Source organism: Electrophorus electricus, chromosome 22 (genome assembly GCF_013358815.1).
Source record: "Electrophorus electricus isolate fEleEle1 chromosome 22, fEleEle1.pri, whole genome shotgun sequence".
NCBI lineage: Eukaryota > Metazoa > Chordata > Actinopteri > Gymnotiformes > Gymnotidae > Electrophorus > Electrophorus electricus.
This window is the reverse complement of record NC_049556.1, coordinates 11,500,135-11,527,963: the sequence shown is the minus strand read 5'-3', so window position 1 is coordinate 11,527,963 and position 27,829 is coordinate 11,500,135. Positions and strand designations below refer to the sequence as shown.

At 47.4% G+C, this 27,829-nt stretch overlaps 4 protein-coding genes across 9 annotated transcripts; 1 reads left to right on the top strand and 3 right to left on the bottom strand.

Annotated features, from left to right (window-relative positions):
- Nucleotides 1–675: 675 nt before the first annotated feature.
- otud4 (OTU deubiquitinase 4) lies at nucleotides 676–11,504 on the bottom strand. Its single transcript, XM_035521236.1, has 20 exons — nucleotides 10,857–11,504; nucleotides 9,673–9,756; nucleotides 9,507–9,557; nucleotides 9,165–9,211; nucleotides 8,954–9,026; nucleotides 8,776–8,857; nucleotides 8,443–8,596; nucleotides 8,018–8,072; nucleotides 7,777–7,900; nucleotides 6,620–6,684; nucleotides 6,412–6,512; nucleotides 6,118–6,227; nucleotides 5,800–5,965; nucleotides 5,608–5,719; nucleotides 5,328–5,391; nucleotides 4,191–4,246; nucleotides 2,960–4,022; nucleotides 2,705–2,884; nucleotides 2,220–2,260; nucleotides 676–1,947 (listed from the first exon to the last, which is right to left on the bottom strand). Exons 1-20 carry the CDS (start codon nucleotides 10,998–11,000, stop codon nucleotides 868–870), a joined length of 3,852 nt encoding a protein of 1,283 aa, XP_035377129.1. The 5' UTR covers nucleotides 11,001–11,504; the 3' UTR covers nucleotides 676–867.
- Nucleotides 11,505–12,976: 1,472 nt separating this feature from the next.
- On the bottom strand, nucleotides 12,977–25,338 carry slc10a7 (solute carrier family 10 member 7). Of its 5 annotated transcripts, XR_004775478.1 has the most exons (14): nucleotides 25,081–25,336; nucleotides 24,951–25,001; nucleotides 23,771–23,853; nucleotides 23,506–23,642; nucleotides 22,745–22,820; nucleotides 22,326–22,364; nucleotides 22,195–22,230; nucleotides 21,986–22,069; nucleotides 21,630–21,795; nucleotides 20,877–20,928; nucleotides 20,547–20,620; nucleotides 19,778–19,923; nucleotides 18,327–18,506; nucleotides 12,977–13,587 (listed from the first exon to the last, which is right to left on the bottom strand). XR_004775478.1 is itself a non-coding variant. In XM_035521241.1 (13 exons), exons 1-13 carry the CDS (start codon nucleotides 25,178–25,180, stop codon nucleotides 18,474–18,476), a joined length of 1,077 nt encoding a protein of 358 aa, XP_035377134.1. In that variant the 5' UTR covers nucleotides 25,181–25,336; the 3' UTR covers nucleotides 17,748–18,473. The 5 variants fall into 5 exon arrangements, 4 of the variants coding, with proteins under 4 accessions (XP_035377134.1, XP_035377136.1, XP_035377137.1 ...); XM_035521241.1 differs by lacking the exon at nucleotides 12,977–13,587 and having other exon boundaries at nucleotides 17,748–18,506; XM_035521242.1 differs by lacking the exons at nucleotides 12,977–13,587; nucleotides 18,327–18,506 and adding an exon at nucleotides 19,423–19,642 and having other exon boundaries at nucleotides 25,081–25,338.
- LOC113591017 (reelin domain-containing protein 1) lies at nucleotides 13,671–17,921 on the top strand. 2 transcript variants are annotated; one of them, XM_035521239.1, is made up of 4 exons: nucleotides 13,671–14,645; nucleotides 14,881–15,106; nucleotides 15,460–15,584; nucleotides 15,702–17,921. In XM_035521239.1, exons 1-4 carry the CDS (start codon nucleotides 14,366–14,368, stop codon nucleotides 17,246–17,248), a joined length of 2,178 nt encoding a protein of 725 aa, XP_035377132.1. In that variant the 5' UTR covers nucleotides 13,671–14,365; the 3' UTR covers nucleotides 17,249–17,921. The 2 variants fall into 2 exon arrangements, with proteins under 2 accessions (XP_035377132.1, XP_035377130.1); XM_035521237.1 differs by having other exon boundaries at nucleotides 15,430–15,584.
- Nucleotides 25,339–26,529: 1,191 nt separating the features above from the next.
- Nucleotides 26,530–27,548, bottom strand: LOC113591030 (epidermal differentiation-specific protein-like). Its single transcript, XM_027031384.2, has one exon. The coding sequence runs from the start codon at nucleotides 27,532–27,534 to the stop codon at nucleotides 26,530–26,532; it is 1,005 nt and encodes a 334-aa protein (XP_026887185.2). The 5' UTR covers nucleotides 27,535–27,548.
- Nucleotides 27,549–27,829: the final 281 nt, after the last annotated feature.

Here is a 27,829-nt window from a genome sequence, read left to right as displayed (position 1 = left end):
CTGTCTGCCAGAGCAACGCTTCTGCAGTTTGAGAGGGCCAAGTGCACGGGGGGGGGGGTGGGCCTGGCCTGTGTGCTTCCGCTTGGCACGGATGTCCAGAGACTTTTTCAAAGGACACGGCTCCTTGTCAGTTGTGATGAAACACTTGGGTGGAAGAGGACATTTCTACGGTTCCAACACGTGTCTCTGAGCTCCAGGGCAGGATGTAGCAGGTATTGAACAGAAAAAAGGTGGAGAAAATCTTACACAATGACAAAAGTCGTACAGTAAATGACAATTGCACAAAAGCGTTCCATACAAGTCATACAAAACTCATTTCTGGTCCTAGATTTTATCACTCAAGATTATGCAAAATAGTTAATGGAACTGACTGCATTTGTGTCATGTGACTTGTATAAAGGAAGGATGGAAAATGTATAGTACCTGAACTGCAGGGACTGCGAACTGTGCTCTTTGACAGGAAATATTTACCAGTGAATACAAAATGAAGGACTGGATTTGGATTTGAAGGTTTGAGCTGAGGACTTCTATTCTATAGCATTCACTGTAAAATGGGACCTGGAGCCAAACATCTTGTACTTACAAGTGCATTTAATGTTGTTCGCTGAATGACTTGTAAATTAGAGATTCAGTCTGTTTTTTGTCCGATTTGGATCAAGAATCATGGCCTTAGCCTTCAAAAGTTCAAACTTTTATTACATTTATTACACATGCAAACATACAGGATGAATGGATTAAAGTTTCTCAGTACACAGCAGAGGAAAAAGTTAAAAGGATGAAAAAAAAAGGAAGAACAGCAACAAAAACCATCTTAAAACAAACAAACCACCAAGAGAATTAAAAACATGTCAAACAACAAACTGCACATCAGGTTTCAGGTGACGGTGCGAACTGCCCACCTCTGTAACCCGCCTCCCTGGTGTTAGAGTACTGAACGTAGCCCCGCCCCCTCCACCGCCCCCGATAAGCTCTGTGGTAAACGGACTGATTGTGCTGTCTGCTCCGGCCACGGAAGCCCCCGCCTCTGAACCCACCTCTGTCTTCATGGCCACGCCTCCCTCCCGACTTGTAAGACTGACTGTAATACAGCCGCCCGCTCCTCAGATCTGGGTCACCATACTCGGCCTCCTCCGCCTCCCAGTTGTCCGTGGCAGAGCAAGGCAGGGTGAGGGTGGAGACCATCTCTCCGGAGGCTCCACCCTGAAAGCTTTTAGTGACTTCGTCCTCCTTTGCGTTTCCGTTGGCCAATTTGGTCAGCTCTGCAGCTTCGCCTGTCGCTCCACCGATAAGGACTGCCTGAGCAATGGCACAGGCTCCGGCATCGTGCTGCAGCTCCGCGGGAGGCAGGGCGACAGGGACGGCGGCAGGCTTGACGTCTCCACCCCCTGGATGCAGATGGCTTCTGCCTGACCAAGTGTGCTTCTCCGTCTGCGGAGTCATCGACCTCTGGCCGTCCCCTTCACCTCTCTCCGTCACCAAGGGACCTGTTGCCACAGCGATATCAATCCTGCGATGCAGGGGGGGCGGAATGGGGAGTCTCTGGTGCCCTACAGAGGTAGGGGCATAAGCCTCAGAGTACGGGACCGAACCAGGAGGAGGAAGAGAGTACACCCCCTGAAAGACATGTGGAGGATGGGCAGCGGACCAAGGCACAGCTGGCCGAGGGGTCATCGGCATGGGCACTGAATGGGGGTGTCTACTGTAACCACCAACTTCCACTGGAGGAGGGCCCGGGGTCATGCCCCTTACCTCAAAATGATTAACAGGGCCACCGCCTGCTCCGACTGGCGGCCCCATGAGGTTGTGGTTAGGGGCGGGGCTCACGTGTGTCAGGGAGGCTGGGTTCTGGTCTGGATGCCATGAAGGCAGGGCGTTGGGCTGCATGTGGTAGGCTTGAGTCAGTGGTGTCAGATAGGTGACTGGAGGCCACAACTGGTTTGTGTACGCCTGGTGATGAAACAAGAACAAACACGAAAAGGTGGCAATTCTTCAAAATATTTCTGATGTGAAGGGATAAAAAAACAAAACAAAAACATAACACAAAAGCCAACAGATGGTAACATGTTCAGAAAATTTAAAAAAATCCAATAAGTTTTTCTTGCCAGAAACTTGCAGAAACCACAAAAAAAAACAAACAAAGAAATTATGAAAAGTACTTTAACTGAAATGACAAGAAACCTTGCACATAAATCAGCTATTAAATGAAAATCAGCCCTTACCTTGACCCCAAGGTTAAAGAACCACCGGAGGACATTCATATCTGGAAATGATGGAAACGATGTTTTACAGACAAACATTTCAATAGTAAAAAAGCCAAATTTCATCATGTATCTGGGCATTTGTTTTGACTGAAGGTCAGCACTGTGACTACGCTGTTTTCCCTCAGCGCTCAACAGCAGGGTGGCATAATGTTTCACTTTTTAATCACTAACGCAATTCAGGCATAACCAGCATTTAGTCACAGAACGCTGCATTATAGATATGGGAACGCTTTCCTTTTTTTAAACTGCGTCGAGTAACCTGACCTCAGTCGTTCCATGCTAGAGTTCTGCGGGTGTTTTTGAAACGCATTTAAAATCACATTGGACAGGTCACAGTCTGTATTTTAATATACCGCGCAGCATATCGCAATTCGTAGCAATTTAAATCGCAATAAAAATCTCTCGGTCCGTATCGTCCAGCCCTAGCCAGCGGAGGCCTGTACCTTTCGGCAGGTCTTTTCCAGTTCGATGGAGGGAGAAAGGGGGCGGGAGGACGGCGTCGTCTTTGTCGCTCTGGGGGAAGCCGGGATAGAGGGGGTCCTGGCTGAGAAGGGAGAAGGCGTGCCGGAGGGGCGAGGCCGCCGAGTGCGCCTGGAACTCCGGCACTGCCACGGGTCCCACGCCTGCGGGAGCAACGATGGGATTTAAGGGGTCTGTTGGTGCCGCGAAGAACAGGAGGAACAAAGACGGGCGCGCACCTGTGACCAGGGAGGGGGCGGCGGCCTCGTACAGGCGTGGCTCCGGTGGGTGGGAGAAAGGTGGAGTCTGCCCAGACGACATGGCGGGAGGCGGGGTTGGCATGGCGCCCGACGTGGGAGGGTGCACCGGTGGCGGGTAGGGAGGGAACGGAGGCTGCATGCCAGGGAAAGCCCCGAGCCCCACAGGATGGAAGGGGGCAACAGCTGGGGCAGATGGGAGGTTAGCTGGGTCAGTAGAGGTAATGGAGTGAGAGGGTACGGTAGGCGGGGTTGTGTGAGGGGAGAGGGTGGGGGCTGAAACAGTAGTGGGAGGGGTACCGGAGGCAGTAGGGAGGTCAGGGGCATGCGTGGGCATTCCGGCAGGCACTTCAAAGACAGGTACGGCAAGGGGCTCGTGAGGGGGGTCAGTGGGAGGTACCATGACGGGGCCAGGTCCTGGGGCACCCTGAGAGCCAACAAGGTTAGTTTCAGGACCCTGAGCCGTCACATGGGCCGGTACGGGAGCGGTTGGAGGGGCAGGTGCAGAGACTGGGTGAGGAACTGCTGCAGTAGAAACTGAAGTGGTGGTGGTGGTGACTGGGGCAGATAGGGATGGAGAGAGGTCAGACACAGGGGCAGTTTCTGGAGCGGTGGGCCTTACAGCAGGGGCGGATGGAGCTGAAGGCAGAGATGCTGTTTCAGAGGAGTTAGGGGTAACGGAGGCTGGAGGTGTGGACACGGGGTTCACCCTCCGGGTGGAGGTGTTTAGAGAAACAGTAGTAGGTGCAGATGTGACAGGGGTAGCAGGGGCAATTTGTGACCGGACAGGGGTTGTTGTTGTTGTTTTAGCCACAAGAGGGGAAGTCTGAGCCTGCGTGGGGGTCGTTTGAATAGATGCGGGGGCCGCTGTAGACGGAACGGGGGTGGATCGAGACCGGGCAGCGGCAGCTGCAGGGATGGCAGGGGTGGGTTTATTGGCCTTGGGGGTAGAAGGTGCAGGCGAGGCAGCGGAGGGGGGTGAAGGGCTGGGTTTGTCACCGAGGGGCGGGCAGATCCTCTGATCTTGTTCCACACAGCTCTTCTTCTACAAGACATCAGAGTGTAAAGAGGCTGGAGAACAGTACCGGTGCAAAAGCACTCAACACTTCACAATCTCATTCGTCAAGTCCCTCAGCCAATCAGGATGCACAAAACACAGCAGTATTAACAGATTGGATAGTTCCTGTAGGAAAGAGAACCAGGTGACACTCACGCCATGGTTTCCCCTGTCTGCTTTCTGAGAAGACCTCGGAGATGCTTCTTTCATTTCTGAAAGAAATAAATAAACAAACAACAAACTCAAAGCTATTCCCACTTAACAAAAAGCAAAATGCCTGGCTGATCGTAAACATTATATGAGACCTTGGAAAACTGGTTTGATCTCCACAGGGATACTATGAGAAGAGATAAACCGTTAAACTATGCTGACATATACATATGCAAATCTAAAACTGATGCGGAGGTAATCTGGTTATTGTTCAATTATATTTTGCTTTTTTAACTAACCGTCTACAGTATGAGACGAGTAATAAAACCTTGCCAGAACCAAGACTACTGTAGCAAGCATCTTTGGGTCCTTGAAAAGCGCTATATAAATACACATCATCATCATCATCATCATCATTATAAGCAGCAGGTACAGGGGTTCCCCAGGGCTGCATTGGGTTATTCTCTTCCTCTCATTACACACAAACAGCCAAACCAGCAGCCATCTGGAGAACGGTCATCAGGTGTTTATGCAGTACACCCAGAACTGTGGTGCCATCTAAAGACAGTGGCCTATCTTCTTATCTTGCAGAAAATGAATGTTTTGTTAAATGTGTGATTTAAATGTAAACAGGACGCAGGAAATGTCATCTGACTCCGGTGCTGTAGCAGTTTTGATTAACAGGTCTGTTACTCAGTGTAGCTCTTAGAAATACTTTGGGGTCTATACTGACAGTTGATTAAACTGGGCACTTGACGTTGGAAATCTGTGTTGCATGAGCACATTTCATAGTCTTATGGAGCTGGTCAGAGGTTCATCCTGCTATTTCTATCACAGCAACTTGGAGAGGATTATCAGATATTGAATACTAAATGGATAACCTGACAGTAAAAATAAAGTCAAATTGCCTGCTTGGTGATCCATTTTGCAGTCTGTAATCAGACAGACAGGTCACATGCCATCTGATTCAACCTGTGTGACTTTTCTTTGTTTGTTTGTTTGTTTGTGTCTTTTTTTTTTTTTTTGGAGTTTCAGCTTTTATGTTCTTTGAGATGATTTAGGGTGCATCAGTGTAAACTCAGTGTTTCCAGTATTTATTTGTACCTCTGGCAGTTTAATGTCTTACTGCCCGCCTTAACCCACCTGCGTCGGCCTTCTTCCGTGAGCCTTTCTTCTCAACCCTTTTACCTCCCTCACTGCAAGCAGCCTGCGTGCGCACACACCCACACACACACCCACACACACACACACACACACACACACACACACACTTACCACCATGCCAGTGTGAAAACACCTATTACTACAGCACAACCCAGTATAATAAAACTTCAATGCAGTTCTGCTTCACATACAGTTCTGTCGAGTCTCCCCCTCCACAGTGCAGCGTCTCGCAGTGAGTGTTGCAGTGTATGGGCGTTACCTGTGCACTAGCTTCCAGGGTTGGGAAATTGTTCTCATCTTTTTGCAGAAGGTCCAGCAGGGCGTGCTCCTCCTCCATGTGTGACAACACAGCGATGCCCTGATCCACCTTCCTACTCGCACAGCGAAGAGAACGTCTCACATCAGCACTGAGTGTGTGCGTGCGCACGTGCATAAAAGCCAGCTAACTGACCTGCCACTGGCGTTCCTTCCAAGTGGACGGGCTTCTGCAGTGGCTTGTGGGGGCCAAGAATTCTGCTTCTGCACGCGGTTGCCAGGGGCGGAGCCTGCAGTCGCCAGGGGAGTGTGTGGAATCGACACGGAACGAACTGGCTTCCTCCCGCCTTTCGTTTCCCACTCTAGTGTTACAAACACAGTGGAACAATTCAACACTGTGTGTGTGTGTGTGTTTGTGTGGGGGGACTGGTTTGTTGTCTAGTAAAGAGACCAAAAGAGAGAGAGGTAGAGAGAGACACGGAGACAAAATCTATAAAGGGAAGACAACTGATACCATTTGTGGGTGCGTTGCCATTGGATACAGTGTGTCTCTTGGCCTTATCAGTCACCGTACACCAGGACTCTTCTGAAGGAGTACGTAGATTCCAAAGGGGAATGATGTGTCTATACACACACACACACGAAAAGTCAAAAGTGAACATACAACATAGTTTTTTACATGATGTGCATCAATAAGGTAAAATTAGGAGCATTCTTGACACCGAGTGCAGGTCCGAGCCTGTGGAGACCCATTACTCACACACTCGCACGCAAGCACGCACACACACACACGCACACACACGCGTACTTCTCTCCGAGCTCCTCAATGAAGACCGTAACAGGTCCATCATCAGGGCTGACATCCTGAATGTAGGCACTGTAGTAACGACTGTCATTCCTCACGCGCGCCTGAGAGAAACAAACCCAAATGGACCAAGCAAAATTATACACATGCAAAACTACAATAACGGCGCACACACACACACACACACACACACCCCCACACACACACACACCTGGCACTTGTCTCCTGCTGTGTAGTGCATGCCTGCTGCCATGCAGAAGTCCCTCCTCTGCTGAGCTGTGAGGAAGAGAGAAAGCTCAGCACATCAGGCCCTGGCACCCTGGATGGTAGCGATGCCAACATGAGCACTGCTGAAGGACGCACGACCCCTTAACCCCCACCCAACGGCGCAGGGACGCTCGACCCCTTAACCTCCACCCAACGGCGCGCGGACGCGCGACCCCTTAACCGCCACCCAACGGTGCGCGGACGCGCGACCCCTTAACCGCCACCCAACGGCGCGCTGACGCGCGACCCCTTAACCCCCACCCAACGGCGCGGGGACGCGCGACCCCTTAACCCCCACCCAACGGCGCGGGGACGCGCGACCCCTTAACCCCCACCCAATGGCGCGGGGACGCGCGACCCCTTAACCCCCACCCAACGGCGCGCGGACGCGCGACCCCTTAACCCCCACCCAACGGCGCGCGGACGCGCGACCCCTTAACCCCCACCCAGCGGTGCATGTGTAATGGCTTTCTGGATGATATGGATTAAAAACCTCATAGTAAGCTGGATGAGTTTGGCTGGTAGAACTGGTTGAACAGACTTGGATTGAACACTGAGTAATGTACAGCAGGTGATTCATTCTTACAACAGCCACGAATCAAACCCAAAGGAGAAAGCCTTTGATTGGAGCACTTAGGTCTTCCCCAAGCACGTGGAGCACGTGTGATGTAGCTTCAGGCTGCATCACAGTTATTCAGCTCAGCATTCTTGCCTTTCCAAAACCCGTGCCAGAGAGCTGACTCTCTGGTGCGGTGGTCAGAGCTCACGTTTATTGCCTGCAAGACCTGGGTTTGAGGCCCGGTGTGGCTTCTGCCCTCAGCCTCCGTCACTCGCTGCACACCGTGCATACTAGAATAAGGCTTCAAGGCTTCTAGACAGCTTGGAACAGTTGAGAGGTCCACGTCACTGTGCTAGAACGTTTTGCTCAAACGCAGCTCACTGCTACATATGTAGGATTTGCAGAGCGACGATTACAAAGTTTATTTTATTTTTTTTATTGTTGCACTGACATTTGATAGCTTTTTGTTCATGTCAACAGTGTGTGAGTAAAATGAATAATATACGTGGTTCAGGCAGCAAGGGCAAGGAGGAACAAGGTACCTTTTTTTGACCGCAACCACACATCATACTCCACATTCCTGAAATAGGTGGGGTTCAAGGAGTGCTGGACCTTAGTAGGCAAATAGCCACGCCCTCCTCCTCGGGCATGGCCCCTCCCACGACCCTGACACACAAAGTGCAAGTCAGTGTCTAACTGGAAACACAAAATGACAGATTCACTGGGAATATCTTAGAAATACAGGTGAGCGCAGCATCAATGCATGCGCACTTGTGCTTCTACCTTATAAGGTGCTCTTCTGTTCACATTGTTTATCCTGCCAGTAACTTCACTGGACCTAATGACAAAACAATCACAGTACCGTATACGTTTAAAAAATGCATGCACAAAGGCACAGGAATGCATGTGCAGGCACATGTACACAAAACGCTGCACAGTCAAACAATCGGAAGCCCGAGACGAGACCGTGCAGTTCTCTCTAAAGAGAAGGCTTGGCGTTTACAGCACGAACTACCCAGCAGCATTCGCAGAACCAATGAAAGGGGCGCGGTGCAACCGGCAGACCTGTGGAACTCCCATGCTAGGCCAAAACCTCCTGTGTCGTCTCCACTCGGAGAAAAAAAGTAAGTGTGTGGACCATCAGCGACTGAACGAACACGCCGGACAGGCAGGGAGGTGGTCTAGGTGGGAAATGGAGGCAGGCTCACCAGAAGTTGTCTCCATCATCCAGGTCAGACTCGTCGCTGCTCCTGCTCTCCTCAACCTCGGCAGCATCTCTCACTTTTGAACTCCTCATGTTCGCCGCCAACACACTCTGGTCCACGTGAAAGACCTTTTCGTACAGGAGCTCATAAAGGATGGCTGAAAAAACAAACACATCTTGAGAAAGAGCAGGAGTTAGTGACAGACGTTCTGTCCCTTGCCTTTTTATTAAACAAAACTACTCATCATCCACATACAATCAACAAACAACTACACATTCTCCTTGTGGCCATGATTGGCAATTTCCATCATAAACATTAACTAAACACAGGACTCACATTGGCAAAAAGCAGCATTTGTGGTGTAAGATAGTGGGTAAACACTGTCATAATGGTTCCCATTAAGGAAGCAGAGTCGCACCTGGGAAGGAAGGTAGGACAGATTAACTAATTAAGCGGCACGTTCAGCAAGGAGCTTTTCATATGTCCCAGATGGCCTGGATGTGTGTGTTCAAACCTTATCAGGGTAGCCATTCTCCGTGATGTTCACTGGGGGCTCCCCAGGCTGCTGGTAGATGATGAAATCACGACTGGAGGTAGCACCCATTAGCAATCACGGCAAGACAGCAGGTGTTACAATGATTTTAACACAATCTATTAATGGAATATCAAATTCTAAGCCAACTGACTGAACTACAGACAAAGCATTTAGTGTGAAATATTCTTACTTATAAAGGACAGATAAAGCGGTTATCTCCACCTGTCCAACCCAGCTCTAAAGATGAAACAGAAAGAAAAAGAGAAAAGAACATATTAATCCTTATATTGAAATGTTTACTGATTTTTGCAATTTTATATTGCTTTTGAAAAAAAACAAACAAAAAAAACAAACCCAGTCTGCAAACAAAGGTTACCTAGCAAATGTTCTGGTAGCGTTACAGCATTCTAATGAAGCATTTAAACATGAGACACCCAGAGTGAAGGAAATGGTAGCGACACGTCTGCACGGCGAGTCACATGGCACTCTGAGGAGCGAGTCACCACAGGGCAGGGTTCATTTGTCCTCTTACCTGAGGGTCTTGAAGCCTTTGCAAGTATTCCTCAAAGTCCCCTTCAACGAACTACCACACAAAAAAATAAACAGCGTAAGGCTCACTCGGTTATACCCAAATTAGAGGACAAGTGAAGAGAGCTAATGAACGCATTCGCTGTGAGAAGCACTGCAAGTTCACACACCGACTCATACAAGTTCCTCTCCTGCCGGAGGTATTTCACGCACTCGGCCCGGACCTTCATGTGCAGGCCCTGGCAGTGCAGCACCTGGAGGGAACACAGAGAAACCAGAGCAAGAGGCAGGAGACAGGAATTCAGCTGGAGAAACTTTGAACCCAGTCATCTGTTTTGTCACATGGCACAGTTGGGTGTGTACAGAGTCATGTGGTCCAATACAGGTCTCACATGAATGGCACTTCAAACTAAAGAAAATAAGGGGGAAACAAATTAAGGAAATAAAAGAGGTTGAGGGAGAAAGCAAAGCCAATTTTGGTATTTGACAACTATGGCCACAATTAATGTGCATGATCATCATATGTAATCTGATTTTCATGGTGAATACACGCATATAGGACAATCACGTGGTCACCCCCACCCTCATTTTGTATCGTTCTGCCACGAACGGGACGATACATCCCCAACTGCGTATTTCCATTACTCCGTGTGAGGAGATTAGCGTCGGAAAGTTACACTGGAACGTAAACCCTGGTTTTCCACCATCGGAATCTTAAATAACTGCATTTCTACACTCGTCTATGGAATAACGTGCATCTGAAGTTCATTTAAACTTGCACTTTTCCCCACCCGGAAAGGCCGAAATTGTCAGTTCGCAACCACGAACTTAGATAAGCATTCAAAATATATTCATTCACAATATTCATAACTCCTTTAGACGCTGGCCTTACATTTAATTTCAAAAATAGCCAGCTATTTTAAATCATTAGATGCTGCTCACACGGCAGGTTAGCTGAAGTGTTATCTAGCTATACTAGGTTAGCCGTCTTGGGTTAGCTACCTAGCAACCGGATCGCTAGATAGCATTCGTCGCTAATAAGATAGCTGGCTAATTTGCCAGTCATGCTGACTGACGTCGCAGGGAAAAAAAATTGATCAGCTAAAAATAATCCGTAGCCCAGGATAGTATCACGGCGTTTGCTATGCCTGTGATGGCAAGATCACAGTCAGTCGAAATACACACAAGACTTCTGTATACTAGCCAGGTTAGCTAGGTTAGCTAAACAGTTTTTAAATGGTAGCTCGCGCACGCATTAATAAGCGGGCGAGCCGATTTAAACAGTTCACCGACATCATGGCTCGACTTTACTGCAGCAAAACAGAATAGGACGAGAAATACCCAACTAACTCACCTGCTCGGCAACTGCTCTGAACAAACAAGAGCCATCCTTGGCTATCTTTCTTCTGAAGAACCCGCACGTCCTGAGGTACTCATCCATAAGTTTCTCCAGCCCTTTGTCGTCGTTTGCCTGCATGTTTCCTTCGTGAGCTTCCATGCTCGGCTGGCTTCGCCAACAACCTTTACACGGTTTTAAGATGACAGGGGCGGGGGTTTGTTAAAACTACATTCTGGCCCAGAGGCTCACAAGGTCGAACAGGGAGACAGAGCCACACGGACGGACGGCTGAGGAAAATTAGCCGAGCATCCCAACACTCGCTTTCATTTTCGGAGAAGCGCGTCTAGTTACTGAAAGTTTCATCCATCCCAGTTTAAGAGTGACCGAAAGTCGCGCAACCGCAAACAAACTCTTGACAATGAAACGAACAGCAGCCAACAGCGCTGGCACACAGTCTGCAACACCCCTAATACTAAACCCCACTTCCCAGAGTTAGAAACAAAACTAGCTGATCTGCGCTTTCGATTCGTGTTTGACAGGAGGCTGAAGCGCTGCTGTGGTTACTGGGACATGTAGTTAGTCCATGTTACGGTCGGACGAGAAACTCCGGAAGCCGAAGACATAACTACAAGCCCCAAGTTGCATCTGTGGCAAAGTTATCAAATTTGTTAAATGTACAAATCTTTAATCTGGGTATTTGAAACATATAACTTTAATCTAGGTATTTTGCATGGTTTGGAAATATTGGCACTAACGTTGTATGTGATATATTCAGCCTGTTTATTAAAGAGGCGATATAGACCTACATAGGAAATCGCATCAAACAATATTAGGAAAGGCAAAAAATCTAATATGGATCAAAGTGGATCAAAGTTGTGACGGATCACAATTTTATAACAGCATTGAAAAGGAAAAAATAAACACACGCCACACTGCAGATGTAAGCTAGGTTATAGAGCCTGTGGAACAGCAAATAATGTAAACAAAAAGCAAACAGACAAAACAATCATAGTGCAGACTTGTAGCTGAAGTTTGCAAAGCGACCAAAAACGTCTCCACCGCGGTCGTTTCTCTGTTGCCGAGCAACAAGAACGCCACCAACAAATCCCGTTCCGGAGACAGCGTTCTGTCACCTTTCCGCAGGTGTGCCGTGGACGGATATCGTCCGCTATGGGCGCTGCCGGTCCGGACCGGCTCGACTATAAGCGCGTCCGCGAGTTCGCTCGGCTGATCTGGGAAAGAGAGGCGCTCGAGCGGGAAAGGCGCGCGACCACCTACACCGGAGAGCACGGGCTCAAAGTGCTGCACGGGCCCGCAGCTAGCCGCGCGAGACCCTCCTCTCCCACACGGAGACACCGACCCCATCCGACACGGTGAATGATGTTGGCTCCCAGATATCTTTTTTTTTTTTTTTTTTTAAACTTTATCCGTAATGAACTGGTTTAAATATCGTGTAACTTTTTTTTCCCCAGTCCAATCCATGAGAGCACTACTGTGCGCCGACAGCCACAGCCTTCTGTGGGAGGTACAATGTTTACATGGCTAACTACATTTTAACACAGCGTCTAACGTCCGTGCATCTTCAATGAATATATTTCTCTGCCAACAATATAGGACCATGTCCCAGGGATAACAGTTATCTCTATCAGGTAAAGAGCCAGTATATAAGAATCACTCAGTGCTACATATGCATTATAACTATATTGAACTTGAGGTTGTGTTTTTTGACTAACAGGCATTACTGACCTACGTCCTGCCACCCTGCCAACCAGCTGTCACACACTGGCTGAGAGGTGCATCAGAGAAAGGTAATCTCTCTCTCTCTCTCTCTCTCTCTCTCTCTCTCTCTCTCTCTCTCTCTCTCTCTCTCATATTTTTGTTGCACAACATGACTGATGTTGAACCTGTGTTCCCGTGTGTGTCCAGATGTGGGCATTCTGGAGAGGATGATGAGGAGCCTGCCCAATCAGATGCAGAAGCCTTCTGTATAGAGTCAGAAACATCCAGAGAATAAAGAACTGCCCCGTGCCGTCCTCGCTCTCTGGCCTGGCTGTGTGTGTAGGTGTGAGTGTAAGGAGGGACTGGCTTTAGTGTTAGGTGGGGTTACTCATTCAGTATCACTGATCATTCATAAGTGTTGTAGCGGAGAGAAAAAAAACAAAAACAAATGCATACTGCAGTTCTTCTTAAATTAGTTCATTTTAAAAAGACACAATTAGCCTATATGTTTCTTAGAAGCCTAACACGCAATAGCTTCCTGAAAAAAAAAGTACAATCCTAATGTGACAGTGTTTGAAGGATATGACATAATTGCTTCTGGCTGTTTTAGAAAGGGCAAACTGAAGGAACTCAGAGAATTGAATGGGCTTTAATCATGAACTGTTTGATAGAAACAGAGACTGTTTCCTTTCTGATAATTGATTTTGATGAGCAAATGCCTAACTCATTATAGTAGAACAATATTAAACATTGCCGCCGATCATGTATGACTCCCACTGTATTGTAACCGAATTACATAAGACCAACTTTGCGTTGATTCACACAAACTTTTAAACTTGTACTTTTAAAATGTATTCATTTATTAAGGTTTCAACTGGGTTATTTAAACATGAATCTTTATTATCACATTCTTTATTTTCTCACAATCTTTTAAAAGCTAATAAATACCTTATTTAAAATAAATAAAGGAATTAGTGGGTGGTTGACAGAAGAGAATATGGTTCCTGTCCAGCAGCTGTTACAGATCCTGGATGAGAGGGGGGGGGGGGGGGGGGGGGGGGGGGGGGGTGAGAGAGAGAGAGAGAGATGAAAAGAATGAGAGAGGTGGGGGTCTCCGATGGAGGTCTCATTTTCTCTGCTTCCAGGCTAGAGATGCAGCTTTGCCTCTGAGGTGAGTGCATGAGCTTTCATTTCTTCAGACAAGATTTTTAAAAAAAGGCTTTCTGGGACATTCTTATTAATGTACAATAACAATTGACCCCGGGTCTAACATGTCTCAAAATGTTTGTATTATGGGAATATTCTTAAACTGTTGGTAAGTTATGAGTGAGGTAAACTCTGACTTCACACTAATAAATGTACACATACATCATTTATTTGTTTTTAGATTTATTACTACATGTAATCAGATATCTGATTTATGAAAATGTGAGTAGCCTAAAATAATGGTTTGCGGTTGGCTGAAAATGTAGGATGAAAATCTTGTCACAAAAAAGCAATCATGTATGACTGTGTGTATGGTTATTTACAGTCATGTATGACTGTGTGCATGGTTATTCAGTCAAGTATAATTGTGCACATGGTTATTCGGTCATGTATGACTGTGCATGGTTTTTTGCAGTCGTGTATGACTGTGTGCATGGTTATTCTCAGTCATGTATGACTGTGCATGGTTATTCGTAGTCATGTATGACTGTGTGCATGGTTATTCAGTCATGTATGACTGTGGTTATTCGTAGTTATGTATGACTGTGTGCATGGTTATTCAGTCATGTATGACTGTGTATGGTTATTCGTAGTTATGTATGACAGTGTGCATGGTTATTCACAGTTACGGGATGACACGGTTCATCAGTGGTTACTGGATCATGCGGGTGATGGTGATGAAGGCAGTGCTACTGGCTTGTGTGTGGGTGAGTGGGGGACCTACACGGTGTGTGTGCTTTTCACATGGGGCAAGTTCTGATTCCTGTGAGGAGATGAAGCCTGGTCACATTGGTGCTCATCTACAGTACACACACACGCCGTCTACCGTAACCATACACGCCAGCCGTGCGGTTTACCTGCCGCTACACATTCTCATGGGTAAGTACACACACTCACACAAACACCATCCACTGTGACTCAAAACCATCCCAAAAATACCCTAAACCTCATCAAACACACCACTCAGATCTCATCCTGCAACACAATCAGACAGACATCACCCGTCACACACCATCCATATAATACACATCATAAAACACATTCTTACACACACTAGCCCTGGTGTGAACCTATTGCCAAAAATACTCTTAGTGGTGTGTGTGTGTGATTTCAGTGAGCGTGCGTAGTTCTCGAGCTTTCATGGGCTTGCTGCTGCAGGCGCGCTCGGTGCCAGAGGACCATGTGGTTGGGGGTGAGTTCACACTCCTCCCACCGGGCACACACACCCTCTCCTGCTTGTCCACTGGAGACACCGTCACACATTCTGACAAGCTGCTGAAGAGGAACCTCTCCTTTACCTGGAGGGCACCCTCTCGGCCCAGTGGAGACCTGAGATTTTAGTGAGAAACACACACACACACACACACACACACACACACACACACACACACACAATGACCTAGCCTAGAAACAGCCAGGTTCTGTACTGGAATTCATGCAAGGCATGATAAAACTACCGTAGGTGTCAGATGTCTACTGATACAAATACTGAGAGTTTTAGTCATCTCCCCCGGCTGGACAGAATTCTGATGTCTGAGTCAGCATGTCCACACTCTCTATTGCTCTTTTTCTCGTATACCTGTGTGCACATGCAAATGTAAGATCTCATTTTTCTCTGACAGGGACATGTTTAGCCCTGTTTGCTCTAATCTTGTGTGTACAGTGTGTTCCTTCACCCCTCCCCCCCCTACAGCATCACAGTGGTCTACTCCTATTTTGTCTACGGGGCTCGGATTCGATCATCCGTGGTGCATGATGGGTTGCGTAGTATTCAGGGTGTAGGATACGGCAGTGCTCTGCCCACTAGGATTATGTCAGGTAACAATGCACTACCTCTTCCACACACACACACACACACACACACACACACACACACACACACACACACACACACATCCCATTCCGTGACAAGTCTTTGTATGTTTTCCCTTACAGCATTTTTTACGAAGTCCACAGATATGCAAATACACACTTCTGTGCTAAACACACAACACTTAAACAACACTACACCTACACTGCTAAACAACTTTCTCACACACACATTACCACCCCAGCATAGACACACACCACCACGGAGGAACAGAAGCTCTGATACACAACCATATACAAATGCATTCACACACGATAGATCACACAGCACATATAACCCTAGAAACACCACCGCAGAGACCTTCAACGTCACAAACCGTACTATACACACAAAAAACAATACACAACTTTTATTAACAACACAAACAGAGACCAGCCCCACTGTCTACTTACACACCACTACATCTACGTCTGCTCCACAAACACAGCTCAGAGTACACACCAGTTCCAAGACTCTTCTTCATAGACACACACCAACTCACGCTGGGTTACATAAACACACTCACATACACCCATTCCCAAACACCATGCCAGATAAGCACCTGCCCCCAACCAGACACGCTGCAATGCACACTGGACCGCAAACACACATTCACGTAGGCACACTAAACCACAGTGCTGCTGGCACACGACTATCTGGAAAAACACACACATTCTCTCACTTCCGAGCAGGTTCCGCAGGTCTCTCCCCCGAGCCCCTGAACGCTGACCCCTCCCCCACCTCTCCCCGCCCACAGTCTTCCTCTGTAACTCATCCTCCTCCGACTGAACCCGGTGTGATTACATCCAACCCAGGACCTCCCACTCTTCTCTCCACCCACTCAGGACCCCAAGCTCCTCTTAAGAACCATATGTCCACTCCAGACACGCACAGTGCGATTGCACACGTACACACATCGGCCACTCATACAAGACGGACACCCTACAACACAGAGATCGCAACAGTGTCTCACATACAGGCAGGACAGACACCCCCCGCAGGGACCACACCGACGACTCCTCTCACAACACACTCACAGTCAGACAGGACATCTGTCCTAACCGCTCACACCACACACTCTTTACAGCATGAACTCCTCAGTGATCTCTCCTCTACTTGCACACACACTCCTACCGTATGTCCACCTACTATGGCACCAACTGCTCCGACCCACACGCCCACTCCTTCAACTCCCCGTTCGGATCGGTCTCCGGCCCTCTTACGTTCCCATTCCGACCCCCTCCTGCCTGTGAACGACCCTGACCGTCGCTCCCAGAGAGAGGGAGATTCCACTGGGCACAACCCTCCTCAACACCCCAGAGAGCCGTCTGGAGCTCCAGACAGAGAGGGGGCGAAGCCGGACCGCGTGCCCAGACAGATTGCGCCCGAGCTGGGCCTGTTGCTGGGCCTCTCCGCCGCTCTGGGGATGGCCGTGGCCGTGGGCCTGCGCTACCTGCAGAGGAAGCACTGCCGCAAACGCACCGCCGTGTCACTGGGCGACTGCAACCATGACAACAGAGGCATAATCCACGTGCAGGAGTGTGGGGACCTGGTGCAGGTACGCAGGATCAGAGAGAATAGCTTCCTGCTGCTTCAGACGGAGTATAACCTTATCTCAGCGCCTGGGAACTAGCACGAATGCCTCCCTCACACACACAGCAAAAAACAAAAGCTCTGAGGACTAAGTACATACATGCTTTGAGAAATATGTTTGACAAATACCCGATTCATGTGTGTTTACCCTAGAAACTGTAACTGTTTGTGGTGGTGTAGTGTTTAATTTCAGGTAAACTCTGCACTTTAACCTACCTAAAAACATCAGTAGAAATAATTTTCTTTGGAAATTCCTTATACTTAAGTTATTAGAAGCTAATAAAACTGACAAAATGTTACAAAATAATTCACTGTGAATAAATGTTTTATGTGAATAAATGGTAAGCATAGTACAGACTTAGCTTTGTGTCTAAACTGATCTAGATAACTAAACTACGGCGGGAGCTGGGAGTAGCTCCCCCTTCTGGTAGTGTGTTTACATGGTACAGAACGCTAATGGTTCCTAAACTTATCCCAGCAAAAACCTTTTCATCATATGATAACATCCATGGAAGGATAATGAACGCAGACTTGTGATATTTTGATATTTTATACATATATTATTTTGATTACAAAATACAAGAAAACTCATACAGTGAGATACAAAAGTGTCCCTGGCGCTTCATTGTCTGTGTGTAAAATGGCAGTACATCGGTGACTGAGCCGTCCTCCAGGAGAATCTGAAACATCGGCTCGAACACAGCGCAAAAGAATGAAATAAATGATGGAAGGTACACTGGTACTGAAGCTAAAACGATCCTGCTCAGATCAGAGAGGGATCAACTGGTGCTAGTGAACAGTTACATACCGAACAACAGAGCGAGGTCTAACCCAAGGAAACGACAGCCAATCAGGAGAGCAAGGTCTAACCCTAAGAAATGATAGCCAATCAGGAGAGCAAGGTTTAACCCCTGGCAATGGTAGCCAATCAGGAGCTTCTGACAGGGGCTCACCTTTGAGGCATATTGTGGAAATCATTTATCACTTCATATAAAAATAGAGATATATTCTTATTTCAGTTTAAAAAAACAAAACAAAAAACAAACAGTCTAGAAATAATTGTTCTGTTTAGTAACATCCCTAGAGAGAGGCAAGCCCAGGCAAGCCGGAGTCCCCACCAGGCTGAAGGAAGGCACTTGATCTGTGGTTTGGCCTCATCGGGAGAGCGCCCGGCGCCTGCATGAGGAACTGCCAAGTCTCTGCCGTCCTGCTGGGGTCAGTCTGTCTAGAGTCCGGTCATGTCTCCTCGGGGCGGGCGGCGGGGCTCAGATGGGCTGCAGGTTAGTCCCTTTCGGCACCTGTGGGGTGACAACAGGCCGCGTTTACCACAGGACACAGATAGAGCGGGATAGATGGTCCAAAGTGTGATCGCATTCTACTGTGTTTAAGGAGGACAACATGAAGCAGGATAGTTTAATAGGACAGCGTAATCCTGTAAAGCATCTTCTCAATTCAGCAGTGAAACTGTGGGATGTCTGATAGCTGGATCACAAAGGTCCTGCTTCTTGTTTAAATGTTTTTGGTGATGCTTTATATTCATACACACATCATGTGACACAGAATGCATTCTGATCCAGGATCAGCATTTGTTCTTTACATTCATACACACATCATGTGACATAGATCAGGCGTTCTGATCCAGGATCAGCTTTTGTACTTCATATTCATATGCCACATGTTTAGATAACCATAGAAAAACACATATTAACTTCTGCGGTACTGATATATTTTATTTTAATATATTGCTACTCATAATATGCATCAATCTATTCACAATATGATATTTCTGTCCATACAGACTAGCCCTAATAAGTATTAGTTTCAACGAGAAATTAAAAGGGTGTCTAAATTACCCTTTTATTCAGCAAGTTAACAAATACTTGATTAATCTCAAATCATCACACATTAACACTCACTGTTAGGACCATGATAAAATGTTTGCTGTTTACCAAGTGAACTTTTAAAAGGATGACAGTTATTTCAGAAGAAATGTAAAAAGGCAGGGAAAATTACATGTACATGAACTGTACCCACTGAAAGAATGTGTTAGAGTAGGTCAATTCAGCAACACAACTCTCGACAGAGAAGGACCCCAGTCCCGCCCACCCCCACACTGGGAAGGACCCCAGTCCCACTCTCCGCTAGACTCAGAAGGACCCCAGTCCCGCCCACCCCCACACCGAGAAGGACCCCAGTCCCGACCACCCCTACAACAGCGTCATATTGCTGAACCTTAAATGAAACTAATAAGCGAATGAATTTCAAAAAAATTGAAAACCACCCACACAGAATGGAGCTCACGACAGAAGCCGATTTCAGAACGTGGCCAGCGTTCCGGAAGGTTTGGAACTCCAGAGCATTTGCACTTACTGTCTGGGACACGGTGGACATGTGGAGGAACAGGCATGCAGACCTAGCGCACTAAGATATCAGACTGGGAGAGGAGACACCAGGAGCGTCAGACACAAAGACAAAACCTACAAGGCAATCTGGATAGCTCACGTTAGACAAGGGCTGGTGTGTGTGTGTGTGTTTGCATGCGTATTGCTGAACCGCTGGGCTCTGGTACCTTCTGGCCGGTCGTCATCCACGCTCTGATGGTGGGTACCAGCACGCTGCCTAGAAGGATCTGAGCTGGGTGGTATATGAGCAGAGGCACGGAGATCAGAGACAGGTGCTCATAGCCCTCAAAAACAATCTTCAGCATGGGGATACCTACAAGTAAACACACACACACACACACAATCACACTTTTGTGGTGTCACAGTTTTAGTCATCCATATAAAGACAAGAGTGGCAGCAGATTAGGCAAAGCAGCGCATTACAACAGCAGAATGTTTATACAGCCACAGGATTTTTTCCAGGGCGGTCCGCGTCCCCTGCACAGATAAACAGAGTAGACCTAGAATGATTCTCCAGAAGGGACTGGACTCCAGCCTACAGTTTGATGGAACGACGGACACAAAATGGAGGACAATCACTGGTGTGAGGAAGGTGAATGGGTCGAACACGAACAGACAGGCTGTAACTGACCTGAGTGCAGTTTAATCAGTACGTTTAAAAACGCAATAATGGTGTAACTGATCACACACCGTGATACTGTAACCAGCCCACGTTACATATGCATTAGAGTCAACACATTTCTTAGGATAATGCATTAAAACACTGAGTTTATTATTTTGATGGAATTTAAAATGTACAAGTTAGAAAAAACAAAAAAAACAACAAATAGAAGACCAACTAATGCGGTTTAAATCGCTGGATTACCCAGTGTAAGGGATTTGGTGCAAACACTAGCTTATCCAGTGTAAGGGATTTGGTGTAAAGCAGTAACTTACCCAGTGTAAGGGATTTGTGCGTAGAACAAAACATAATTGCCACAGAATCTGATGCTGTGAAACCGGAAGACTTCCTAAGAACAGACCAAACCAAGTCTGAAGATGTAACATCAGATTTTTGACAGGGAATCTGTATTAAGTATGAAGTTTGGATGTGTGTGTGTGTGTGTGTGTGTGTGTGTGTGTGTGTGTGTGTGTGTGTGTGTGTGAGCAAGGCCCTTAACCCTCAATTGTTCAAGTTGTACTTAGCATCAGCTAAATGCCATAAATGTAAAATGTGTGTGTGTCTGTTTGTGAGACAGTGTCTGTGTGTGAGTCTGTGAGACTCACCTGGTAGATAAAAGAAACGTCAGTAACATGAAAGTGAGCTGAATGGAGAAAACTGGAGAGAGAAAACAGAGAGAGAGAGAGAGAGAGAATGAATATCTTTCTGCTTTCATGTAATTGCACATATCATGTACAGATATTCCCACACTCCCCCCACAGACACATGAATGTAGGCGTGCACTTAAGCCTGGTTCACAGCTACTGCAGACGCACCACAGGGTGTGGGAAACACTCTCGAGGGCCATGAGTGAGGGCACAAACCACTGCAGAACTGAGCCAGACACCTCACACTCGTTCACTGGCCAGGGAAAACGTCCAGCAGGTGTGAAAAGAGGGTCGGACCAAAGTACTAAAAACGAGAGTCCACTTCAATGCTGCACTTTTGTTGGACGAGCATGCTAAATTCACCCTGCTGCCTCAGTGTGCCGTTTAACGGACTTGCATGACACCTCCATGATGTTTGACTGTGTGATCAGTGTTGGATCAGTGTGGGGGACAGTGGCATAAGAAGTGTGGACATGGACAGACTGTCCACAGCCATGGTGTGCACAGGGTATGCGTCCACAGTAGATGAACCAGGCCTTACGCTTGTATGCGGGTGCACGCACGCAGGCGCGCACACGCACACGCGCACACACGGGCGCGCACGCACGCGCGCACACACACACTCGCGCGCGCGCGCGCACATGCACACGTGCGCGCACACACAAGCGCGCACGCACGTACACACGCACACACACACACGCAGTCACTCACTGATAAAGATGATGAGTAGCAGGCTGAGATGGTCCAGTTCGATGCTGGGGTTGGAAAAGGTGTCACAGAATGTGGTGTAGATAATCATCAACAGGACCAGGCTGCTCACAGCGCCAAACGGAGGCTTCCTGCGCTCCAGCCAGTCCCGCAGGAACATCCTGCACACCTGGACACAAACACGTGCGCACACGGTGCAGGTGTTATTTGGTGTCCCAAGGTGGAGCTTCTAGGTGGCTGTTGTACTAATCTGAGTAAACTTCCTCAAATACTAAAGAAAGCACGCTACTCTCCGCCACAGAGAAAGACTGGGCGCGTCAGGAGGACTGTAAGAAGTGAGTGCGTCAGGACACACTCACCTGCCCAATAATGAGAGGGATGACCACAGTCATGAAGAGCTGAGAGAAAATGGAGGAAAATGGCACTGAGGAGGAGGAGCCGAGCTGCAGGAGGAAGAGAATGCACGCGCATGTGAGCACACACACGCACACAGATCAAACTAATCCTATAAGAATGACTCTGTAAATGAGGGCAGTAAAAGGATGATGGGTGTAACTGCTTTACTCACGAACACCAGCAGCAGCAGGGGAGTAACCACAATCCCCTGCAAAAACAGAGTGTTCAGCTCCCTTTAAAGGGAAAACCTTCCAGCTTCTTCAGACCCCCCCCCCCCCACATTGTGTCTTCACTTGCACTTACCAGAAAGCTCCCAAATGCAGAGTTGAAAATGGCGGCTGCCTGTGGAAATGATAAGATTAAGATAATTTTATTAACTATTCTATTAAGATATTAACTATTCAGGAAACCAACAATAATAATCTGTCCTGGAAAGACATTTGCTCTTATCTCTCATCACAGTATTTTTATACATTTACAATAGACATTGGTTTAGCAAGATACAGTATCAATTACTATGTAATAAAATATGATCATTTACTACTGTGACACTTTGGCAATGCATCGATTAAGGAACAGGTCAGAAAATGACTGTCTTATCATACAATGTCATTGTTCCTTAATCAGAGATGGAGATAAGACAAAGATAGTTTAACATAATGAAGAAATCTCGCTGAAACAGACAATCCAGTAAGACAAAGTGACCGGTCTGTGTCATCTACCTCATTTCCTCCTACAGCTTTAGTGAGGATGACAGCAGAGGAGACAGGAGGAGGCATACAGCCTACTGTCAGCAACCTGTAGGAGCGCACACACACACACACACACACAAACACGCAGACACACATACACGCAGACACACATACACGCAGACACACATACACGCAGACACACATACACGCAGACACACATACACGCAGACACACATACACGCAGACACACATACACGCAGACACACACACATATACACAGACACGCGCACGCACGCGCACACACAGACACGCAGACACAGACACGCGCGCACACACAGACACGCACACACAGACACACACACACACAAATGAAAACTGTCAAGTAACATCAGTAACAGCAGGTCCAGTACTGGGTGTACCAGCAGTGTTCTGAGATATCCAGCCAGCACGCTGGGCCCCGTACAAGCCCAAGGGCTCAGAGAGGAGGCCACTTTTCCCTGGGCAGGTAGTGTGGATGAAGAAGACTACAGAGGGAGGATTGAGGCCCAGCGCAGTGCGGGCACCACGCGTAACCCATGACAACCACCCGCAGACAGAAGCCCTATTCAGCCTAGCGGCGTGCAAACAGGTAGAGAGGGAGGGGGAGATGGAGAGAGTAAGAGAGAGAGAGAGGAAAAGAGGAATGTGGGGACGTGTAATGGAAAAAATTGCACGTGCGGCAGTTACGAAGAGTGCAAGAGCCCGAGAGGTTGATTACACTGATAATAATGAGTCCGTGTGTGTGTGTTTACCCTTTGAGAAGCCATTCATTAATCGCAGTGAGCGCCAGGACTTTTAGAAGCGCCCAGATGGCCACAGGGAAGAAGACCAGTGTGAATGTCTGAACGAACAGATGTAGCTTCACGTGCATCAACGCACTCGCCAACTCCTAAGAGTGACAAACAAGGGAAGAGATAAAGGATCAAGCGACAGGGCAGTGACACTCAAACCCCGAAGCGCATGATTCAGCCGTGAGCAGGCACTTCCCCTCAGACTGAAGAAACACACTGCCCCTACCTCAGTCTTTAACGACAGGCCGCTGTTAAAGAAGATGGCCGACACAGCTACATAGGTGATGGTGATCTCGGGCCGAAGAGGACCTGAGAGAGAGCAGGTAACAACCAATAACAACCAACAACTCCAGCAGGGCGTCATCTGCACTACTAATGCTGTCTATGCAAAGACGAAAGCAGGAACGATTGAAATCACCCACTCCAGACCGACAGGGTACAACCTAAATCAGTGTGGGACATTATTAGGACAGAACAATACATCGCTTGCTAATAATAATTTGTTATTATGCAGTGTGAGAATTCTGACTAATCTCAGGTCATACGGTAAAAGTAGCGCAAGCCCGTCTTAACCCATGGAACACCGGAAAATCTGATCCCAATCACAAAATGCATCAGTATAGTCCCATTATATAATGTCCAAACTGAGCAGCTCTATACAGCACTATGATTCCGATGTATGTTTTAGACAAATGATCTACCCAAAGCATTGACACTGATATGCGTTGGCTGGACTTAACTCTAGTTGAGGGAAGCTCTCGGTTCTTTAACGCTCAGCGAGTTTTGAGCGCCCTGTCCAGGTAACCTGAAAGAGGCGTCACTTCAACAGCTTCAACAGACACACCGAAGGGAACGTAACGTACGTGTGTCGCACATGCGCGCAAAATCCCATAATTTGATGTCGCACAATTCAGTTAGCTAACTTTGTTGGAGTTAGTGCGTTAGTAGAGGTAAGCTACGTATTATGCTTAAACACCAGTTCATAGTCCTGTGTTTAATCTTTTCCTTCGTATAAGCCTTTCCTTCTGTTTGTGTACTTAATGAAACTGCGTAAGACATACAACAAACAGCAGATAAGTAGACATTTCTCAGGATCCTTAATAAGAGCGACTTTGGCTAAGACTGCACGGTTGCTGTTCATCACACACAAGCAGCCAACTCGCCATACTAGCCACACCACTCCGGCCCGGGGAGTGCGACGTGTCATTACCCAGACCAGGGCAAACTAGTCGATGTTAAGTCAAATAACAAGTCACTTCGGTCACTCAAACACCTACGATCCATGCGCGACACACATGCACAGCCGGCTCTGCGAACGTGGATGCACAGTACGCCGAGGAACACAGGTGCAGGCACCAGTTGCAGCATGCAAAGTTACACAAAACGACATCCCGTCCTACACACACTCGAGAGGACTCCGCTCGCGCCGAGACCGGGCTCTCGAGACGAGATTACCGCTGAAACGAAGAGAGGGAGACCAGAGTTAGCGGAGGCACGGCTACGGTAACGCACGCGCGAAGCCCGCGCGGCGCTCACCTCCTTTAACTCCGACGGACGGCGCGAGTTTGGCGCAGGCGATCACGAGCGCGACGCCGACGATGAACCACTCCTTTCGTGCTCGCGCCAACAGGCCCATGACGGCGGACTCCCGTTAGCATGCAGGTCCGCGCCCGTGTCCCCGTCGCCACCCGTCCAAGCGCAGGACATGAGACTGCCGGTCCACCGTGGACTGGGGAGAGGCATGCCGTACTTCCGGACACATATGCGAAGCGCCATCACTACCGTAATGGTATCATTGGAGCGCACTTGAAATATGAAAAAGGGAGACGGTAGCAAGTCCTCTTTACAAAAAACTTTTTTTTTGGAAACCGTTTTATGTTTCATATGTTTATATATACCATGTTATGTATATGCTTTATATGGTTAATGTTTAGTATTCTTTATTCAGTGTGTGAATGCTTGACAGATGTTAAGGTGCTCCTTATATATACGTATTTATACAAATTCTGTACTTGTAGAGAGCTTAAATATTAGTTATTATTAAATGTTAAATATTAGAGCATACATAAAAGTCCTCTGTCCAAAAGTACTTAAATATCAAAAGTCAATGTACTATGAATTATTACAGTCATTATGACATATCATGTTGAACACTTTCTACTAAAGAAACCTACTGCTGCAGAAGCTGTTACAGCTTCTGAATTTATTATCCCGGAGGCAAAAGTTCAAACAAACCAGGTGATTAAAGGTGCTTTTTGTTTGCCTAGGTTTGAAAGTGCACCATATTCTTTCTGGCATTTTAGACAGTTTATTTTTTTAAACATTTCAGGTTAATACATTTCACCACTTGCTGCAGAAAGTATTACACAGCATGTAATGGAGTGAAAGTGTCTAAATATGAAACTAACAAAGTGTAGATGCTCAACAAACACTACCTAAGTACAGTAACCAATTACACTGACTTCTCTGTCCACCACTGAATATGCTCCATTTCTTAAACAATGTCAGAATGCAAATTTTCTGACAAATATCTAGTATGACTAAAACATTAATCTGATGCCCATCTTAGATGCTGGAGAAGACAATAAGTGCATGAGCATGAGCATACACACACACAAACACTCTCTCTCTCTCTCTCTCTCTCTCTCTCTCTCTCTCTCTTACAGTCCTCTACCATAACCTCTAACTATCAATTATGTCTCTAATCATAACTAAGGCAACTAAGACTGCTGGGCCCCTGAGCAAGACCCTTAACCCTCAATTGCTTGAGTTGTACTCAGTCTTAATCGTAAGTTGCTTTGGATAAAAGCGTCAGCTAAGTGTAATACACTTTTACCAATGCACATGGGAATATGCAATTAACAGGATGACTGAAGAATTGTTAATATATTCAATAGCCATTGACTGAAAACAAGTAACGGCTGCACTTGAGTCTTTAGGAAATGCTAACTTGAGCCAAATTGTTTATCCCCACCAATGACTGCACTAGATCTTCTCTTCCTTGAATTCTGTAGAAATCAAGCTCCCGGACTGACACCTGTACTCCCCAAACTCAACCATAGTGCGTGACCCTGTAGAGACGGTCAGCTTGACTGGGACCTTCATGTCCACCTCCTTCCGCACCACGTTCACCGTGAGCTTGGTGTGGGGAGGGATTTTGGCTGGCAGGGTGACTCGGACGCTCGTGTTCTCCGTTTTCGTGTTGCTGCTTCCCTTCTCCACAGTGAAGACGTTATTCAGAGAGATGCCCTGCTCTGCTCTCATCATACCCAGGTTTAATTCAAACTTTGTTCCCCAGCTGATCCCTGTAGAATTGCTGAAGCTGAAGCTCTCGGTTACGGTGCCTGTGTACTCTCGGGTCAGCTCCGTGGAGAGGGTTTGCTCGTGTTTTCCATGGTTCACCCCACATATGGAGTCGATAATGGAAGATTTGACCTGCACTGCCTTCTTGTCCCAGAGGAGCTCAGAGTTGATGATGGACCTCCCTGCCTTCAGAGGCCGCAGGTGGGACACCCGGTTATCAAACCAGCTGTACTGAGGTACATCGTGGGTAGCTCGGGCCACCATCATATATCCGCCTCTGTCTCTGTGCTGGTAGAGGACCCAGGCTCCCCTCTGCACCTTATGAGAAGACGCTGTATCGTTGAAGGATCCATGACACAGGTTAGTCTCACAGGTGAGGACGAGGCTCCGGCCCTGGTAGTCTGGACCTTCATACAGGGTGATCTGAGGATCTGCCAGGTCCTCGGTTACCATTTCCATTGACGAGATTTTTTTACCCATATCCACCTTGGCGTATTCTCCTTCCTCAAAGACATTTGGGTAACCAGCATAGTTAGCATCTGGGTACACCACCCAAGGTTGCCCAATCACCTTCAGTGAACAGATGCAGTCGTTAAAATTGCAGTCTCTTAGGTCGGGTACATTGGAGGTTAACTCTTTGCTAAGACCCTGGAAGTCTGTTTTGTCATAGACTATGATTTTGTTCATCGTGTACAGCAGAGCCTGAGTTCTTCTGCAGAGGAAGACGGTCTGTGAGGAGTAGGGTAAGGATCTGTCTGAACAGAGCTCCAGTGGGCGGAGCTGGGACAGAGACACATACTGAACCAGTTACAAACCTGTTTAGACCAGATTTTCACACAGAGAAGAATGAAAAGTATTTACAAGCCTCATCCTGACCCTAAACCCATCAAGTAAAGAATTACAGACTGGAGTGACAATACTTCTTCCAATAGGCGGAAAATCTCCATAGTCAAATACTGACAGTATAATGGGTTATAGTGAA